Source organism: Trichoplusia ni, chromosome 24, assembly GCF_003590095.1.
Source record: "Trichoplusia ni isolate ovarian cell line Hi5 chromosome 24, tn1, whole genome shotgun sequence".
In the NCBI taxonomy this organism is placed as follows: domain Eukaryota; kingdom Metazoa; phylum Arthropoda; class Insecta; order Lepidoptera; family Noctuidae; genus Trichoplusia; species Trichoplusia ni.
This window is the reverse complement of record NC_039501.1, coordinates 4,479,652-4,499,909: the sequence shown is the minus strand read 5'-3', so window position 1 is coordinate 4,499,909 and position 20,258 is coordinate 4,479,652. Positions and strand designations below refer to the sequence as shown.

Genomic DNA, 20,258 nt, shown 5'->3' with positions numbered 1-20,258 from the left:
GAAGTTTAGACCCGATATTAATAACGCTAATTAACCAATATCTTTAAAACGATTACAAATATTGATAAACGATACACGAATTTAAAATAAAAGATAAATTATTTTATCAATATTTGTGGTGTATTTTCGCTTGTATTTTATTCAGGAAATACTTGTTGCCAAGTACTATTGCATAAAGTTTCATCTAATTCCCTTTTTGGTATAAACTATTGTGACTTGAACGTCGAATCAAGTACAATACAGAAAACTTAAATTCTACTTTGTCATTAAACAAAAAAATACTACGCAACGTATTTTGACAAAGGAAACCGAAAATCCAGAAAATGTTTCAGACAATGCGTGACGTCATTTATTTCTATTGTTCTTATTTAGAAGACACTTGCTTTGTCAACATTCTGACGCTTAATTATACTAATTAGTTTTGGGCATTTACATTTGAAATAAATTATATAAAATCAAAACAAAAATGTAGTTCAACTAATTGGTTCCGTAACGAAAAAGAACTGTTTTTTAACCAACTGTTTAACAACAACATAGTAAGGTACAATGACCTGTTAGTTATTTAACCTTTAAGTTTTTTTGATTAATGAATAATAAATCGTTTCACTGTTTACTTTCGGCATATTTACTACGGCAAAACATAACTGAAAAGTTGTAGACCTTGCTCTAATAACTGCTAAATATTAACAATGCCGCCTGCCGACATTCTTTTAAGAATCCATTTTAATAATGGATTCTTAAAAGAATGTCACAACATTTTTAAGTTAACAATACAAAAAATCTAAAATAGCAAGTTATCCGAACGTACCTTCATCCATATTAAAAAAAAACTACGACACAAGCCGAAAAGGAAAAAAAAAGTTTAATAATCACTTCACGTAACACAAGAATTCAGCGGCAAATTCAATTTCGGAACACTCAAAGCGCGGTCATTCCCGCGCAAAACCAAAAGTTGTACTGAGGAGGCGCGGCGGCTTACACACCCACGCGACGCGTTATCACTCCACCGTTGTATGACGTAGAATTTAGGCATAATTACGCGAACATAAAGTCATATATAATCGTTATTGGCGATAGACAACAATTTCGCGGTTTTATCGCGACAACATGTCGCTAAACGATCCCAATATTGATACGAACGCAATCGAATAATCGATGTCAAATTTTCCACATCCGCATAACAATAAATTGCTAACAGACAAGAAATATTCAAGAAATCTTACGTAGAAAAATTTTGCGCTGATTCCCGTTGTCCCCAATATGTTTCACATCACTCATTTTGACGATTACCACAATCACAATGACAACTACAAGGGTAATTAATTTTACACGATACATAACGCCGAGCGAACTGGCCAATGACAATTTGTATAAGGTAGATCAGTTGAAAATAGAACACCAGGTATGGACTCACGAGCCAAACAATTTTAATTGCTATAATAAATTAAGTTACGCCGAAACTTTGGGATATGTTTCGTCCATCACTACACCCATATTGTACTGATGATGAATATCAGGTAATAGTGAATGAAAGTACGTTGGTACGGTGGCATCGGTCCAAAGAGTCTGGACCATTCGTTCTTGTCACATCTTATAATTCATTGAACCAAAATAAATCTAGTGAAATGAATAATACTTGATGAGGTATCGATTGATTTGCAAGTTGCGTAAGTAAGAAGATATGTCGAAATGGTACAGGTCATTTGCAAACAAAACTTTAAATAGAACTATCACGATACAATCACGCATTACGTCGCAACATAACTTTATTTACATCTAATCACGTGTTTCTATAAAAGTTTGCAACAAACATGAGAGCAAGAAAAGGGATAGGAATAGAAATCGTTTATGATACTTAATCTGTGTCCCACACCTTGGAAGTCTCTTCCATTTCGCTCTAGACTGTGGTAAAAGGACCTATTTTTTTCCACTGACTAGGTAGGAATCTAATCTACCAACATATTAAAAAACCACGACTATAAAATCATTCATCCCCCACGACTTTTAAATCGTTGAGTCAATTTTCATCAAACAGCCCATAATTCACTTTTAATAATAACCAAACTTAATGGAAATCGGTCAACCCATTCGGGAGCTATGATGAAATAGACAGACACGAAAGTCTTATAATCCGAACGTACAGACTTAAACTGGCCTAAGCAACTGCCATACGAATGATTCATACCATCACATAATTGCATGATATCAGACCATGTGTTATTATTTTCATCTACTTACTATGGAGAAAATGACACCTAATATATTTAGATTGCCAAATACCAATTCTCGGTATGTCAATGCTCCCGTGTGAAGAGGAAAAAACCCTGTCTATTTTCATCCACCTTTGTCTTTTCGAACAAAGAACCTGATACTGGCCGGTGAAGACCTTAAAACAGGTTAATTGGTGATGAGTTTCCCGATTATTTATGATACTACTATAAAAGGCCTAACAGCACCTCCTAACTAATAATAATGCAGGTATGGAAGAGAGAGGGTAACCAACACGTAACCAAGGGGTTTCGTGTTGCCCAGGTAACTGGGTTGAGGAGGTCAGATAGGCAGTCGCTCCTTGTAAAACACTGGTACTTAGCTGAATCCGGTTGGACTAGAAGCCGACCCCAACATAGTTGGGAAAAGGCTATGCCAATGATGAAAGAGAGACGGCTGCAATAGAATAAGTTTATGACTCAGTAGGACCCCACTTATCCAGGTGTGTCTGGTAATGAAGTAAGTGTGACCACATAATCTAAATTAATCTAATAAAGCTGTTGAAGAGTAGGTTTATTTGTTTGAGAACGCTAATCTCAGAAACTGCTGGTCCGATTTGAAAGTCTCTTTCAGCTTTAGAATAGTATTATTATTGAGGAAGGTGAATCATCACGCTATTATTATTAAGAGCAGATCATTTATGAAGCATGTTAAACACGGGGAGAAGATGAGTGCACTCTAAAACCCGATTTTTTTAACTTCCTAACTTTCACAAAATAAATTATCTTTTATCTTTCTATATCTTCATAAGCAGCGGACAAAGTCGAGCGCAAAAGCTAGTAGTTTAGAAACAAACCAAAAGCAACAAAAAAAGTGTCAGTGCAGAAAAATTGGAAAAGCCTGATGCGCGTTATTCTTTTACAACTGCTACGGGATATCATAGTAACCGTGCTATACAATAACATATTTACATTGCCCTATATCTAACTGGTCACGCTAGGAAATACCGAATAAATAATATATCTACATTGTTGACCGTCAAATCTGCTTACACACTTAACATAATTTCATGAAATTGCATCATTAATCTCTCACAAACACTCATTATGCTATCCGGTACATAATCAAGTAAACATTTATACGCAAACTAAGAGTATTGTATAAACAGCTTTAAACTATTCATTTTGCCCTTGGTGTGCATGACACCTACGTCGACGTTATTTTTAAAAAACAATTGCGTTGCAAACGTTGTCACAAGATGTCTAATTGCTCTTTCGTCATGCGAAATATGCTTAAAATACTCTTTCATTCATATGCCGCGAAGTCTTGTGCCTGTGAATATTTCTATGGCGAAAAACATAACATTACTCATTCCATATTATCTAACTTCGCTCGTTCTATTTTTAATATTTCGCGCAGTGACGTCATCAGCATATGGTAGACAAACATTGGGGACGATTCGATAATAATAATGTAAAACCTCCTTGTTTCGCATAACATGATTACCTTGTAGAGCAATTTTTTTTGTAGCAAAGTCACCTTGACTTTAGTAAACTTGTCGTAAAATTCTGGGGGTGTGTCCATAGACCGAATTACGTAAACACTTAAACAGTATCAAACTGATCGATGACGTTTTTATAGTAGCTGTGCTATTTCGAGTGTAGAAATATTGGCGGTATGTTTTGTAATACAAGTTTGAATGCCATATTGGCGAAAAAATAAACTCGCGCTTATAAATCAAAACAGATTTGAAAACGCGGTTCAGATTTTTGCGTACCGCAGGACCATCACTATGATATAGGTACATTTCTCAGTTCCCAGCCAAAAAAAACTGAAAATGAAATATACGATGAGCTTACTTAGGCCGAAAAGAACATTTTAATGCGAAAAAAGCATTTTAATGCGAAAAAAGCATTTTAATGCGAAAAAAGCATTTAAATGCGAAAAGAGCTACGAAAAAAGCAAGTTTAAAAAGAAAGAGCTTTTTTTTTACGTATTTTAAGGTTTTATCGTGTACTTTACTAGTGAATACCGCGAAGTTTCGACCCCTTTGCAAATATCATAGTCAAAAGCGTTTTCTGAAACCTATTTTTTGCAGTACTATTAGTGTTTTCAATGAAGGCATCATAATGTTTTTCACATTAAAATTAATTTTTGTAACGTCTAGACATGAAAACAGCCTTGACTTTTGCGTTTGTTTTTACATTCCGATGAAGAATTTTCTAGTTCGTATTTTTCGTTTCCTTGATACAAATAGCAGATTTGGAAAAAAAGGTCATATAAAAACTTGTGTTGTAATCTATAAGGACATCCAAAGTCCAAAATAAATCTATACCAATACTAGTATTAGTATAAAGAAGTTAATCCCTTTACTAATTGTAGGTACAGCCGGTATAGTTAGCTAAATAAATCTATTAATAAGAAACTGGTAATTAAATCTACTACGATTAATACTTGCCTATTTATGAGTGAAAATAGATATTATTAAGTCCACGTTCCGTCGTTTAGTTGTTATGGACAATTAGATGATAAATAACATAATATACTTGCATTTGTTTTCTCATAGTTTTAGATCGAAAAGACATGCTTCTACGTGGGTAAATATAAGCATTATAGCATACCAGATAGGCATTTTTCACTAAGCTCCTAATTATGTTATAATTTTCAGTCGAAATAGTATAAGGAAGAAAAGACGACGCCACTTATCACCACGCTATAACCACTCTGCGCTCTGCCCTTTGTGGACTTAAAAGAGGGATGATATAATTTTGACTTCTCTGTCCGTGTATGTGCGTCTGTGTCTGTGGCACCGTAGCACTTAAACGCGTGAACAGATTGGGATGCCGTTTGTTTGTTGTTTGAATTTTACGAGATTTTTCAGAGTTTTACGAGATTTTTCAGAATCAGGAGTCAGCATTGTCTGGTAGATCAGACGATGAAAAATCAGAATTATGTACGAAAAGTATGTATTTTTATTTTATATAAAAAAGGAGTTTAGGCAATGATTCGTTCAATTTTATCTTTTCTCGATACATGACTATCAAAAGTTCGTTAATATAACGGAATATAGTCAAATCACTTCACATTTATATGTCTAGCTGATAAAATAATAATTAAAATTCCCGAAGCAATCATTTTCTTATCTAAAACTGGTTGACTACACATTCTGTTATTTCCTTAATCTGAGACTAAGCAGAGAACGAAAGATAAGAGATCAGAGGTCAAAATACAGTGGACATAGGACTTGTGGAACTCCACGAGTAATGAATCATTTCATAATGTTTAGAAATCAATAAATACTTTGTACTATTCTGTAGACTATTTGTGTTAATATAGGACATTAAGATCTGTCGCGCACTAAGCATGCGGCGTAAGGGGACCGATATATTTAAAGAGTACCATTGACAAATTCTGCGCCATTCTTTAGGCGGAATTGAAGATATTAAAAAAAAACATCTAATAGAAACTGCCTAGTAAGGGGCTCTAATAATAACTACTTTTTCTTGAATACCGATGTCGTAATTTTCTTCTTTTAAGTTAAACATCAATCAAGAAATTGCAAATTCTGGTCAAGTATTATAAAATCCTGTTTGAGGTAAGCAAACAAATGGAAAAACAGTTTTTTTAAGGTTTATTAATTTCTGGCTTATTTAATTTCTTGTTTAGGGGCTTTAGAATTTCTTAAGCAATATAAATTCAAAGAAATCATTGTTTATGCAGTGTTTAGCTTAAATTATTTCATGTAAAAAAAGTTTAGATTAGAATAGATTAGAATATTCTTTGTTGTACACCATAGAATTACAGCAGTGATTCTTAATGCATACAATGTTAGGGTACAATCTTTTTATTATGTGATAACTATAAACACAAAATAAAAATATTCCATTCCGCTTTCTACCTCAGTCAAACTTTGTATGAAAAAAACACTACACTGGAGTTTCACCAAAATTTGGAATGTTTTACAAATAATTTAAATTGCATGCTTTGAAACAATCACACACATTATGACTTTTATATAAAAAAATGAAGGATTTCTTATATTAAAGAAGAACAGTATTGGGTATCAAAACTAAAATAACATTTTCAGTTCTAAAAGTTGTTGTTAATATTAGTTCTTACAATTAGGTGTTTTAAATTCTAGAAACTTACAAGTATTTACATAAACTTCTAAGAAATTGTTAGATGACCTACCTAGGTAAGTGGGTGAACTTATTAACTACTTTTTTTAAGTCTAGTGTGGCAGACATGTTTATTTTAAATTTCTTTGGGTACCTACCTATCCAAATACAAATAGTAAGTAATAAAAATGATTAAAATTACTTAGTATAATCAGTGAAATACCAAGTAACAACTTCGGCATTACGGGGCAGATTCAATAGTTGTATATTATAAAAAAATGAATATTTAGGTATGTATAATATGTGTTAATCAAGAATATTTATCACCAGGTAAAACTGAAATCACAATGGTCAAATTATATTCAGATCATGTGAACAGATGACAATTAGCATACAATCAAAGCCTGTTAAAAAACTTATAATAGCTTCCGACAACCTGCATGCAGTGATTGCAGACGCATACAACCCTAGTTTTTCTATCAATTATGTAATTAGTGATGCAACCACATACCATACTGACCTAATGACCTACACAGTTGAAGGATAACAAACTTTATCAAAACTGAATAAAGTCTACATTAGATTGATAAAGGAATCAAATTCCAGCATTTTGAAATTGGAACATAGCATCCGCAAATCCAGCTGAGTTCGGCCGCAAGGATTATAGGTTATGAGTTAAAAAAATAAATAAGCAAAGGTATTTTTCAAGGTACAGGACGGCTTATTGGAATGCTATTAACAGCCGGTAAAGAGCGATGAATTTAAAGGAAATCAATAGTTTTTACATCAACATGTCTTGTGAGAACTAAACCGTGAAACCGGATTTGGATATTTATAAACAAATTATTTAATCTATTAATTTCAGTAATTTTGGTAAACAATCACCCAGCACAGACTAAGATTATTCCTGAATTTAAAATTAAATTGAAAGAAAAGTAATAATGCAATGACTTACCCCGAGTATGTAAACTGTTGAGAATTAAATAATATATAATTATCACTGCACAGGACACGATTTACATGCTTTTATTAATTTTAACTGATAAATAAAATGTATCAAAGTATGAGAATGACGTCGGGGTGTGACATAATTTTTCTCTTTTTTTATCTGTTACTGTTTTGTATTTAACTTTCCCTGTCCTACAAATAAATAATTTTATTTTCTATCCAACGACCGACTAAATTGTTCGATTGATTTTGATCTAAAAATGACCACCCATTGATTAATTGTGTTTTAAAGATATTCTTTTTTCAACAGCAGTATCTAACAACAAGTAAAAATGTTAAATTGTTTAAATAATATTTCTTTGATTCAGACCTTATTAAAGCTACTGTACTTCAAGAAGCCTAAAAGACACTATATTTCAAATAAATTTGATAAAATAAAGATATTCCTATGAAATAGTCGATTTGTTAGCTTGGCAATTTCTGAACATTTTGTTATTGATCATCAGTTAATACGGCAACTGTCAAGTATAGTGATAGTGTCATATTCATACATCTGATTTGTGCGTTGTTTTTCTGTTTATCACAATTATTATATTATTAATTAAGATTTGCTTTAAACTTCCATTATTTTTATGCTTAAACGGAAAACATGGCGTCTATTCAGGACGTTTTAAGTAGCGTAATAGATAGGAAAGATGATATCTGTTGCTTATGCCTAAATCAATTGTATGTCGACCCGATACGATTGAACTACGAAGTTGTTATGAATGTTAATAACTATGAGTACGAGACGGTAATGGAAGAAGTTATAACATTCGTCTTTAATGAACAGGTAACTGACTCTTTATAATCACGTTATAAATAAATTATGCGGCATCATCATAATAACAGCTGATCGCCATCCACTAATGAACTGACTTCGTTTAAATGCTGTTTTTCTATTATGCCTTCTCAATTCCCATTTTTTCTTAAAATACGGACATTATAATAGCATCCACTGTGGACTTAAACATAAGAACTATACTTCAGAAATATGTATCAAATTAGATAATATAATTAATTTTTTGACGAAGGTGTAGAAACATCATCAAATAAATATTTTTATTTATATTAATTACGTTTTTATTTTTAGTGATAATTGATAAAAAATGAAAACAATAGTTGAATTCATATTTATTTATTTAGACTTAACTTATTTTCCTTACTATATCAATTTCAGATGTGCAGTTACATAAAGGCAATTGACACACTATGCCAGGACTGCACAAATACAGCAATAAGTTGCTACAAATTCATGCAAACATGTCAGAAGAATTCTGAATATCTTACAAATGTTTTTGAGGGTATTGCAAACAGTTTTGAATACACCACCGATGAACAAGACAGCAAATCACTGTATGTTTCTCTAAATCTTGAAGATTTCACCAGTAAACAGTTTTATGACACAAAACGCGGCGCTACCGACAGAAAAGCTGCGCTACGTCATTTCCGCGCATTAGATCGTAAAAGCAAAATAAACGAAGACATTTATCTCGAAAAATTAAAACAAGAAAAAGCAGCAAAGACTTCAGATAAGAAAAAATCGAAGAATACTAGAAGCAGTATTTCAACCAGCAGAAGGAGTGCTGATGGGGTCAAAGTAAAATGTAAAGAGTGTAATAAGACTTATCCATCATCTTGGAACTTGAGAAACCATTACATAAGGGTACATGCCCCTAAAACCTTCAAATGTCCAGAATGCCCTCGCAGTTATGGCTCGGCAGCTTATTTAGAAGCTCACAAAACTGAGAGTCATTGCACAGTAGTCTGCAGTGAATGTGGCAAAACATTTTATAATCGACATACTTTGAAAATGCATGAGCTGGGCCATCATCTTAGCTTGGTTTGCCAAGACTGTGGAAGAGTTTACAAGAATAAATCCACCTTCAAAAAACATGTTGATCTAAACATTTGTGGTCAAAAAACTAGAGCAAGTCCATCAGAGGGCAAGTACACCTGTGATTATTGCAATAAGAAATATACCCAGAAGGTTTCTTTACGAGTGCATATCCAGTATGAACATGGTAATTATCAGGCTCATGTATGTTCATTTTGCAATAAGAAATTTTGGGCGCAGAGTCGTTTGAAAGCTCACATGGTGAAACACACTCGTGAGAAGAATTTTAACTGTTCTATATGTGGAGGAAAGTTCGTATCCAAGGAGTCTCTTCTGTATCATACAAGGACTCACACTGGTGAGAAGCCATACAAATGCCCTCACTGTGACGCAAGGTTTCTATCAGCATCCCGTAGATCTGACCATGTCAAACGGCACCATTTGGGTGCTACACTTGAATGCGAAACTTGTCACAGCAAATTCTCTTCTAGAACATTCCTTTTAAAGCATAAAAAGACACATTCAAAATGCGAAGTTAAAATGAATTTCAATACTGAAGTTACATCAACAGAAACTAACTTTGAAAGTCAACAAAACACTGCTATGAAAATTGAAGAATCTGCAGTGCTATGGAAGATTAATAAAGTTGAAGAAGAAGAGCCTAGTTTTCAGGAAATAATGGATTGTGAAGTTGATTTAAATTTTGAGAACAAAGTGTATGAAAATGAGGATGGGAAAGTGTATTTGGAAGTTTCCGATGATGCTGATGAATATATGAAGATGTTAAGTTCTCAGTAAAATTGAGAGTCCTTGCTTTAAGGGGATTGGTGCAGTAAGACTGATTAACTGAATAAATATTGTATCAACAGATTAAAATAATAATCGTTTAAAAGTAGATTAAGTTGTTTCACATTCTATGTGAAAACAAATTTAAGTGATTTCAAAGAAATTTGACACTAGTCTATGTTCTAGCCTTTTTCACTTTCACGTTCGGCTGCCTTGGTCTACGAGGTCTTGGTCTAAATGATTCATAAATATAAACATCAACCAAAGTGCTTGTTCATTCCCTTTTGCCGGGGTTCAGATATAATTGCCTGGAGGGTATTTGCCCAAAAAAACGAATGTTATAAATATTGGACATATTATTAGAAGCATTTATTTTATGAATGAATAAATAAAAACGGATAAAAGTGAGGACTACTAAATCTCTTGTCATCTTTATTTTTTATAACCCAGAAAAAAAAAAACAATTACCCAATATTTTTAGATTTTTCAAGCACATACCCAACTGACAATTCTATTCTATCCTACATTGTAGTTTAAATTATTATAATTATAAGATACTTATTTGTATTTATTATGCATTTACTTGGTGTGTATCTAACAAAATTATTGTCAGAAACTATAAGTATATACCTTAGCCTTACCCTATGTATTGGAAAAACATTTTGTAAGTATTTATTATAATAAAATATTAATAAGTTTTATAGAGATAAGGATGGTAGAGCTTTTTTAAAAAACGACTCTTTCACAAAATGCATTATATTATTATATGAAACAGAAATTTAAAAAAAGTCGAAACCAATATCTTCGACAGAATCGCAAAATCGCTTGTGTATCCACTGTGTGCAAATTCGTCACTACATAAAGTGTAAAACGTTAACTTTTTTACAGAATTAAATTCCTTCATAAGTATTTCTTTTCTTCTTATGTATTTTATTGACTAATTATATTATATTCCAATAACATTATACCTAAGCTGCAATGTTTTATATTAATGAATAAACTCACTTTAAAAAATATAAATCTATAAATGATTTTGTTTTTATGTAAAAAATTGTTTATCCTACGGCTTTGTTGTATGAATGATTTTTAATGTTTTATAATGCACATTACTTGTAATTAAAGTATCTAATTAATCTGCCTAACAGACATTTATCGTAATATTTTTTACCCTCTTTTCCTTTTTCCTCACAGTACTCGTCTCGTGGACTATATCCGAACATGCTTACGCTTAAAAAAAAATCGTGGGTAATGAAATAAATTCGTTTAGTAGCTTAGAAAATGACACTAGGCACTAATCAATTCTTAAGTGCTTGTGTGTTTTACCTCTTCGTGCTAAAACGACCAGCCCGAATTCGATGAAATTTGGTACCTATAAAGATAGCTGACAACCTAGATTAGCTTGGGCTCCTTTTATCCGATTGTGCTAAAGGATTATGTTTTTGCAGCTACAATCGACGTCCTGGAGGTCGAAGCTGCGAGCAACCTAGCTAGCTAGTAAAGAAATAAAGGGCAATACAATTAGACATAATAGACGTTTGTCAGAACCATAAGTCTGTATAAAATGTTACTGATTCCCGATCGCTAGTTTTCCAAAAAAGTAGCCAAAGTGTAGAAATATTTGTCTTGGTCGTAAATATGATGATGAAAGAAAGCCGATTACGATAGCAAGCAAATGTACCTACTGTTTTAACTTGCTGAGGGCTGGAGGGGTGCAACCTCTGCATGATATAATAAGAATTGAAGAGTTCTATAATTAGGTACAACAAACTTCCTCGTTTCCTTACTCTAAAGCCTCGTTCTCACAGTCAAACCGTTAAAACGGTTTGTGGAACATGTAATTTAATTATTTTCTGTAATAAATTTGGGTCCCGGCTGTTATTCCTACATCTTTGACAGTCGGCAAGGTAGTCAGAAGCTTGAAAAAATCTGACAGCCAGTCTAACCAAGGGGTATCGTGTCGACGAGGTAACTGGGTTGAGGAGGTCAGATAGGTAGTCGCTCCTTGTAAAACACTGGTACTTAGCTGAAACCGGTTGGACTGATAGCCGACCCCAACATAGTTGGGAAAAGGCTAGGCCAATGATGTGGTTTGATTCTGCCGAAAATTACAATTAGACAAAAATCAGTATTTTAAGTTTTTTACGATGCAAACTATTATGAAAAGTGTTCATAACCTTGTAAAGACTAATATGATACAAATTCTTTGAAAATCGCCTAAAGTTTTGGTTTTCAGTACGACCTAGCTCCGTCATGTCATGTCAACAACAAGTGACAGGCCAGCAAATCGGCTGTCATTTGTACACTCGATATTTTCAATTTGATTATTTACCAAAACGTCGAAACTATACGAAATTGTAATTTTAATTTAATTGCAACATAAGTTAATAAGCTTCATTATGACTTTCTTAGAAGATACATTAATTATTCTAATATCTCAAGTGAGTTGAAATGTGTAAACAATGTCGTAGGTTATGTGTTTAAAATGATGATGTAAAAAGTAAAATATTGATAAAAGTACGATGACTTTGATTTAATTTTTAGTTACTGTAGGTTTATTTTCATACAACCCGTGGTTTGATTTAGTCTCGCAATGTTTTACACAAGTAAATGGACTGTAGTGTTCAAAAAGATTCCAATCGCGAATTTGTCCTTGACAATATTTTGTTATTTTTTGGGTGTACTTGGCACAGGTATCCTGACATTCTTCCAACAAAAATCAAAAGTAGTACAGGCTCCTTATAATGGTTAATTATGTTTCTCTTACAGACAGTTTTCTTTGTTGGAGGGTGGATATTCTTTGTGAAGCAACTGTTCCGTGACTATGAGGTCCATCATTTGCTGGTGCAGTTGATATTTTCCGTGACATTTGCATTGAGTTGTACAATGTTTGAGCTGATCATATTTGAAATCATTGGCTACCTTGATTCAAGGTAAGGATAATTGTTAGACTTCTTAATTGTATTGTTAACTAAAATAAATTTATTTACACATTTGCCTTTAACCAATCATCAACAATTTATATTTGAACTTAAAATACCTTACCAGTTAAAGCTTATAAGCTCAATATGTATTTTCCTAAACCAGGTATATGTAATCTATTTTCTCAGAAGGGAGATTTTCAATTTGATTGTCTTAAGAAATTTAAATATTATATTGACTTAAGTAATTCTGTGTGATATATCTATATTCACTGTTGTTTTGCTTTAAATCCATATTTATCATAAACTTTTTTTGTTTTCAGTTCCCGCTACTTCCATTGGAATATGGGTCTATATTCACTGTTGTTTATGGTTATAGCTCTCATACCATTTTATATAGCATACTTCTGTATTTGTAATATTAGATTTGGTAAGTATATCAATTTTAGCTTAAGATATTGATCAAATAAAGACACATCTATTACAGTACAGTTCATTTTATATAAATTAATAATGAATTTAATGAAAATTTTGAAGAGACAAATGCACTTTGAATTAATCTAAGAAATAAGAAAGAATATTCTGTTCTGGATAAAGTTATATAGAAGTTTGTAATAAAATTGTTTAGCGACAACTTAAAACATTTTTTTTCAGTTTCACAGAATATGATCAGACCATTAACAATGTTTGTCTGGTTCATATATTTATACTTCTTCTGGAAGATTGGAGATCCATTTCCAATATTAAGTCCGAAACAGGTGAGTTTATAAGCCTAGTCTACTCATTATATTATATATGTATACTTATTATATAAACTTTACTTATTTTTTTTTAAATCTTTATTTCTATTTCAATCCCCGACTACCGCATTAAGGATTTTTATCGCATTTGTGGATCACACAAATTCTTGTCCTACGCGAGGATCGAACCCGCGACACGTAGCGCTCAGTAGGTTTGTCGTGGTGACCTCAACCACTCGGCTATCCGTGTAGTATGATGATTTATAATTTTCTTTTTCAGGGTATATTCTCAATAGAACAAGGCGTGTCACGTATAGGTGTAATTGGCGTTACTGTGATGGCTTTGTTATCTGGGTTTGGTGCTGTCAACTACCCATATACATCCATGGCTATATTTATAAGGTATGGTATCTTGGGGATGTAGTTTACTTACAACCTAATTGAGTTCTGTGTGTCCATCTTTCGTGTTCAAATCATTTATTTCCGATAAAAAAAAAACTTTTTTTCATCGAATCAGAAACCATAGTCTCACAGATTCTTAAAAGAATCTAAAATTGCTATCTGTTATGAAGTGTTAGTATGGCTATTTTGTGCTTTATGAATGCCTGTTCCTTAAGGATATAGAAAGAAGCCTTTACCCAGAAGTGGAATAGTTTCAGAATGATTGAAACCTACAGCAATCCAATAGCCTCTCTTCCATGTTCAGATATACATAGACTTAATTTCAGGAAGTAGTGAAGTGACGATCCCAACGCTTGCCGCGCAGGCTGGTTCTATGTGGCCCAGGACAGATAATGGTCTAAGGATTTGGGGGAGGCCTTTGCCCAGCTGTGGGACAGAAGTTTTTAACATTTGGCTTTATCTGAGATTGACATTACTATTAATTACAGACCAGTAACACACGCAGATGTATTATCAATCGAGAAAAAACTCCTGCAGACAATGGATATGATCCTCGTGAAAAAGAAGAGGATAGCGCTAGCGGAAGCTAACAGTGTTGGAGCGAGACAGCAATACATGTTAGATCAGTCGAATGTTAAGAATAGAGGCGGTTTTTGGACAAATATTTTATCTAGTGTGGGTAGCATTGCCAATCCATTGGGGCATGGGAGTGAGAGTAAGTTTTCGTTTTTATTTTGATGAATATTCTAACACTAGTTGATTATTCTGTATCAAATGTTGCTAGACGGTGTTGCTCCGCTAAGCGCGACGGGTTAGATCCCCGCGTAGGACCAGTGTTTGTGTGATAGCAGTCTTTGTGCATGTGACTTGAGAAAGTCACCGCGAAACAAATATTAAAAATCTTAATGCGGGAGTCTTTTTCTTTTTGGAAACAAATAGGTTTTAGATTTACTGTTACATACCTATCAAATTTCTCAAAATCAGATCTACCAAAAAAATATTAAGTTGTTGAATTACTAATTAGGTCAACGCCCTTTTATTTAAATACCCATCTAAAAATGCTATCACGCTCATCTCTATTTACAAAATATTAAGATCGCGACGCAAGGATAAAATTCCTTATTGAGGAAGCCGTTACAAAACAAAAATCTTATGAATTTGCTTTTCCACCAGACATAACCCAGCTCCGTCAAGAGATATCAGGTCTTGAGGAGTTGAGCCGGCAGCTGTTCCTGGAGGCTCACGACGCTCGCACCATGAGGGAGAAGATAGAGTGGTCCAACACCTTTCAGGGGAAGTACTTCAACTTCCTAGGGTACTTCTTCTCTTTGTATTGTGTTTGGAAGATTTTTATTGTGAGTTTTCTTTTTTCTACTTTTTTTTCTGAGATTTTTTTTTGTTCTTCGTTGATTTTTACTGATAGATAGTATAGTTCTTTCCTCTTCCTAACAGGTTTTAATTAATTTAATGAACATAAAAGTATTTTGAAATATGCGAAAGTTTTGTAACAGCCATTACTTGACCTCGCTTTTGATGGCAGCAACAGAAATACTTCATCTGTAAACATTTAAACTGTCGTATCTATCACGGTTTATAAGATACAGCATGAGTGACAGACGGTCTGATAGACGGCGAAGCATTAAAATAAGTTTGAGTTTTAGTTACATGCCCTAAAAATTAAGTAGTATTACAATATACCTCTTTTTAAATATAAGTGACTGGTCTCACATTTGAGCATTGACCAACACGCTGTCTAGCAGGCGAATTCAGATTCCAAAATTTGAAATCCAAATTTCCTCACCTTGTTTTTCTTCACCTAGGTCAATGATGATGACGGAATATTTTTTTTTTCTTCACCGCTAGTCTAGTATCTTAGAATAATAAAAAACTACATATAACTTTGAAGAAGTTCTTAATAATATGTTTCGTTTCAGTCAACAATTAACATAGTATTCGACCGTGTCGGCAAGAAGGATCCTGTGACTCGCGGTCTAGAAATTGTAGTACATTGGCTCGGTTGGAACATAGACGTCGCTTTCTGGTCTCAGCACGTGTCATTCATACTCATCGGGTGTATTGTGTTGACCAGTATTAGAGGGCTACTACTTACTTTAACTAAGGTAAGTTATAATAATAATTACAGGCTTTTTTTAACCCACTGTTAGGAACACGGTTTGAGCGTTGATAGCTATGCTAGCTCACTGGATTGGTGGTTTCAGATTTCAAATATTTGTAGGTAAGAAACTAAGGTAAGAAAGAGTAAAAAGTATTATTATTACCAGACGTTGGTTATTATAATCAATTATTGTAGCGCAAAAGCCTTCCTTCCATTTATCCCGGACTAAATCTACCAATGCCTTGTTTTGTGAGAAACATCCAGGTTTTACCACCATACCATACCAAATCATTCAGTGTGTGGTTGTATTTAATTTGCACGAATATAATTTTGACATCTGTGTAATGTGGCTAGACTAGTACCAGGTAAGCATAAGGTTTTAAACCAGAGTGCACGGATAGTCGAGTGTATTTATTTCTACTACGTTCTGGTCTGGTGAAATATTTAACTGTCTAGCTTTCACAGTTTCTGAGATACAGTCTGGTGACAGACATATAGTTAGCGATGCCACAGTAACAGACAGGTTCCGTTTTTACCTTTTGGGCGAGGAACCCTCAAACTATTAGACCAACAACACCTTCTAAACCGTCCTATCTTTTCCAGTTCTTCTACAAGATCTCATCATCGAAATCCTCAAACATCATCGTCTTGATCCTGGCCCAGATCATGGGCATGTACTTCTGTTCATCAGTACTCCTCATGAGAATGAACATGCCTTCAGAATACCGCATCATCATCACCCAAGTCCTCGGAGATTTGCAGTTCAACTTCTATCACCGCTGGTTCGATGTCATATTCTTAGTTAGTGCTTTAACCAGTATATTTACTTTGTATTTAGCTCATAAACAACCGTCGGTCAGTTAAAGATTGTTATTTTGTTATGTTGTTCATTGTTTGAGCATTGATAAGTGAGATTCAAATCTTTCAATTGAAGCGCAAAAGTCTATCGCCTATATATGTATATATGAGCGTGATAATATGTTTTAAGTCAACAACAATTTAACTACTTAGTCCTATTGCCTTTGGCTTTTGGGTCATAATGACCCATTACGACCTATTATGACCCTATAGCTAAAAAAATAACAAAATTTATTGTTTTTATCACGACAAACCCACTATGCGCGACGTGTTGTTCGTTCGAACCCTGCGAAGACATGCATTAAACATGTGTTTTCCACGAATACTTGTTCTTAGTCAAATCCACCGTCATAAAGAAAAATGCCATCGAGCGGTAGTTGTTACAAGAAAATTGTTTAAATTGTTGTCTCGCTATTTATCAAAACATGTATCCGAGTGTTTTTTACCATCGCTTGACTTGAATGTTTGTGGAATATGTAATTTTTCCAACTTGAAAAATTAGCTTTGGTTGGATATGACTAGGAGTGTTGTAAATATATATTTTTATCTATTTCTATGTCATTATAAGATGTAAATTTATATTGTCGGTTTATATTTGCCATAATTACATAAAAAGTCCGAAATAATAGTTCACCATCATGGACTGGTATTTTAGCTTTATTTAGAACAGTTATTCTCAAATTATATCTTCGCCGGCAATGTATTACAAATTATAAATAATGTCTCGCATTGCCTAAAGGATACTTCATCGCATTGTTTCCGATAAAAATTATTCGAAAATGTATCATATATGTTTATTTTCATCAACATTGTAACTATAAGTTATTGTATTGAAAAACGAAACCAAAATTCAAAAGTATTTGATATTTATTGTAAGTATAATTCAAAAATTGGCTTTTTGAACATTCATTTAAAATGTGATAACTTGTCAAACGGATCTAAGTCTTGTACATATTTATTTTAGTTTTAAATAAGTTGTGTTGTGTCTAAAATGCTCAGTTAAAATTTAACCTTCAACTGGCAAAGGAAAATGTACTGCAACCGTTAAAAAACCTTGTCTGAGTAACTTTCGTAAGGATAATTTATACTTGAAAGATACAAAGGCTTACTCACGCGTATGTATCTTGATGGCCCACTAGTTACTGTGGATTGCGCGACACGAAAATTAAATTCTTAAGTGCGGGAGTTTTTTAAGAAATTAAGTTTCTACCCGCGATACGGCCTCGCCGATTCAAGATTAAGGAATCCAGTGGTGTCTGAAACTAGTCAGACGATCCCGATAAATACGCGTGAGTAAACTGTCTATCAAGTGGTGTGATTGTCTGTTTGTTTATTAACGACCAATTTGCTTACTTGGGACCATCAATATAAAAAGGGCAATTCTGATTTGTACAAAAAGCTTCAAAATACGAAATATAGTCCGAAAAGCACAAGTCGTTACATTATAGTTTAAGTATTATTAGTTTTTTTAAGACTGATGAACTTAAAATTAAGAAATAAAAGCAAGAATTAAATTAAATAGTTTTATTTAACAATTTTATTTATCTTACATAAACTATATCGAAATAGTTAAAATAGAAAAGTTTACATGGAAAGGCCACCTTAAGTTAAAACTTACTTAAGAAATAGAAATATATCTTTTATTGTTTAGTAGTTTCGAGAATTTGAACTTTGACGCTAACGTGTTTAGTAAAGACTCGTTTTACACACAACCATTATTTCTTGAACAAGTGAAAAGCGGCAGTTTTAAAACTCAAGAAAAAACACACAAACAATAAAATATAAATACGACAATATCGTTAAATTTAAAACCGATATTAATATTTACAAAATTATAAACAAGCTTTCTTTAACGAATCTTTACTAAATTGATGATTTTTCGAATTCTTTTGAGCAATATATTTTGACATTGCTACGTGAAGCGAATATAGCTAAAGTGATACATTCTCCAATATTCATAAATATTCTCCAACATTCTCCATTATTCTCCAATGTCTTCTATTCTCCCATGAGGTCTTCGTATTGCTTTCTGAAACAGTCTCCAACGGGGAAGAAGTCCCAGCATCGTTGTGTATACATGTTCCAGACATATGTTTCTTGACCTAGAAAAACATAATTTTAATGTAAATGTCAGGAACAATTTTATGGATAAACGTGTCAATGTACAATCAAATTAAAAACGGGTGAACTGTTCAAGTATTTGAATACCACGTTTATATTCGTAACATTTTGTAATTGTTGCTGTTGTGTCTTTTCAGTCAGTTTTTAAATTTCTTGATAATCCGTTTAAGTTCTATTTAAGCTTTACTCAATTCGGTCTCTTTATATTAAAATACAAGAAAATGCTATTCAAAATTTAATATTCACCGAAGACTTTACAAATTTTCTAAACACGAAATAATCAAGATATATTAAGATAAAAAAAAAAACAGACCGAGTTGACAACCTTCTCTTTTGTAGGTCAATTAAAAAAGAGTTGGATATTTTTTATTTCATACCTGTATACTCGGTGTCGGGTTTATTAATGAGATGCATAAGGAAGAACATGTAGTTCGCTAGATTATGCTCTCGTTGTACGTGAGTGTCGAACCCGTGCGGCACCTGCGAACAACATACATTTATAAGTGACTTCTCCTGATACTGATATACGCAGATATATTTATTTATTTACACTTTTTATATATTGAAAATGTACAATGGCAGACTTAATGCCTGAGGCATTCTCTACGAGTCAAGCAAAGGGTGATGCAGGTTTAAAGTTAAACTTCGCCACGGCTTAATCGTATTTTGTGTGCATTTTGTGTTGGTCAGACAACATATTTTTCCTTCTGAGTGTTTTTTTTTAATTGTTGTAATATAAAATGTTGTCTGCCCCATTGTTTGTCTGAACGCGAAATCTCAAGAATATAAATCGCGACTTCTCGTAGTATCTTTGCTTATAGCAGCAGACCAGTACTAAGAAATGTTACAAAAACAAAAAAAAAATGGCATGTAGCGAGTAGCGGGCGGGCCCGCAGGCTACAGCTAGTAGCCTAGTAAGAAATACACAGTAAAACAGTACGTACTTTATCAAAATAGTCCTTATTGATGCCGCATATGAAGCAGTTGGACTCCATGTCCTCCTTCACCGACTCCAGCTGATCACGAAGCTCTCCGAAGGCGTCGATGATCAAACCTGACGTCATACAAATGGGTTAGATTTACAAGTAATTTTGTTTTGGAATTACGATACTATGCACTAGGAATTAAAGTCGAAAATACATTTATTCAGTTTACTTTAATATAATA

General features: G+C 33.3%; 4 protein-coding genes across 7 annotated transcripts in view; 2 read left to right on the top strand and 2 right to left on the bottom strand.

The window, feature by feature from the left end:
* Positions 1 to 7,452, bottom strand: part of LOC113505207 (glycerol kinase) — a 38,802-nt gene extending 31,350 nt beyond the window's left edge. For 2 of the 4 annotated variants that reach the window (XM_026887815.1, XM_026887812.1), the window contains exon 1: positions 1,224 to 1,499. In XM_026887815.1, coding sequence (XP_026743616.1) covers positions 1,224 to 1,338 — 115 coding nt within the window. In that variant the 5' untranslated portion in view covers positions 1,339 to 1,499. Of the gene's footprint in view, positions 1 to 808; positions 1,174 to 1,223; positions 1,500 to 7,281 lie in introns of those variants that run through there. The other 2 variants (XM_026887814.1, XM_026887813.1) reach the window with 2 other exon arrangements.
* Positions 7,453 to 7,792: 340 nt separating this feature from the next.
* LOC113505208 (zinc finger protein 809-like) lies at positions 7,793 to 10,956 on the top strand. The gene is made up of 2 exons (XM_026887816.1): positions 7,793 to 8,106; positions 8,494 to 10,956. Exons 1-2 carry the CDS (start codon positions 7,924 to 7,926, stop codon positions 9,946 to 9,948), a joined length of 1,638 nt encoding a protein of 545 aa, XP_026743617.1. The 5' UTR covers positions 7,793 to 7,923; the 3' UTR covers positions 9,949 to 10,956.
* Positions 10,957 to 12,200: 1,244 nt separating this feature from the next.
* LOC113505091 (Golgi pH regulator) lies at positions 12,201 to 18,484 on the top strand. The gene is made up of 9 exons (XM_026887605.1): positions 12,201 to 12,374; positions 12,703 to 12,866; positions 13,178 to 13,284; positions 13,509 to 13,612; positions 13,875 to 13,996; positions 14,485 to 14,711; positions 15,170 to 15,351; positions 15,931 to 16,116; positions 16,716 to 18,484. Exons 1-9 carry the CDS (start codon positions 12,333 to 12,335, stop codon positions 16,974 to 16,976), a joined length of 1,395 nt encoding a protein of 464 aa, XP_026743406.1. The 5' UTR covers positions 12,201 to 12,332; the 3' UTR covers positions 16,977 to 18,484.
* The window catches only part of LOC113505095 (ryanodine receptor), a 145,452-nt gene continuing 143,673 nt past the window's right edge, over positions 18,480 to 20,258 (bottom strand). Inside the window, 3 exon segments of the mRNA XM_026887609.1 lie at positions 18,480 to 19,072; positions 19,469 to 19,571; positions 20,036 to 20,145. Coding sequence (XP_026743410.1) covers positions 18,969 to 19,072; positions 19,469 to 19,571; positions 20,036 to 20,145 — 317 coding nt within the window. The 3' untranslated portion in view covers positions 18,480 to 18,968.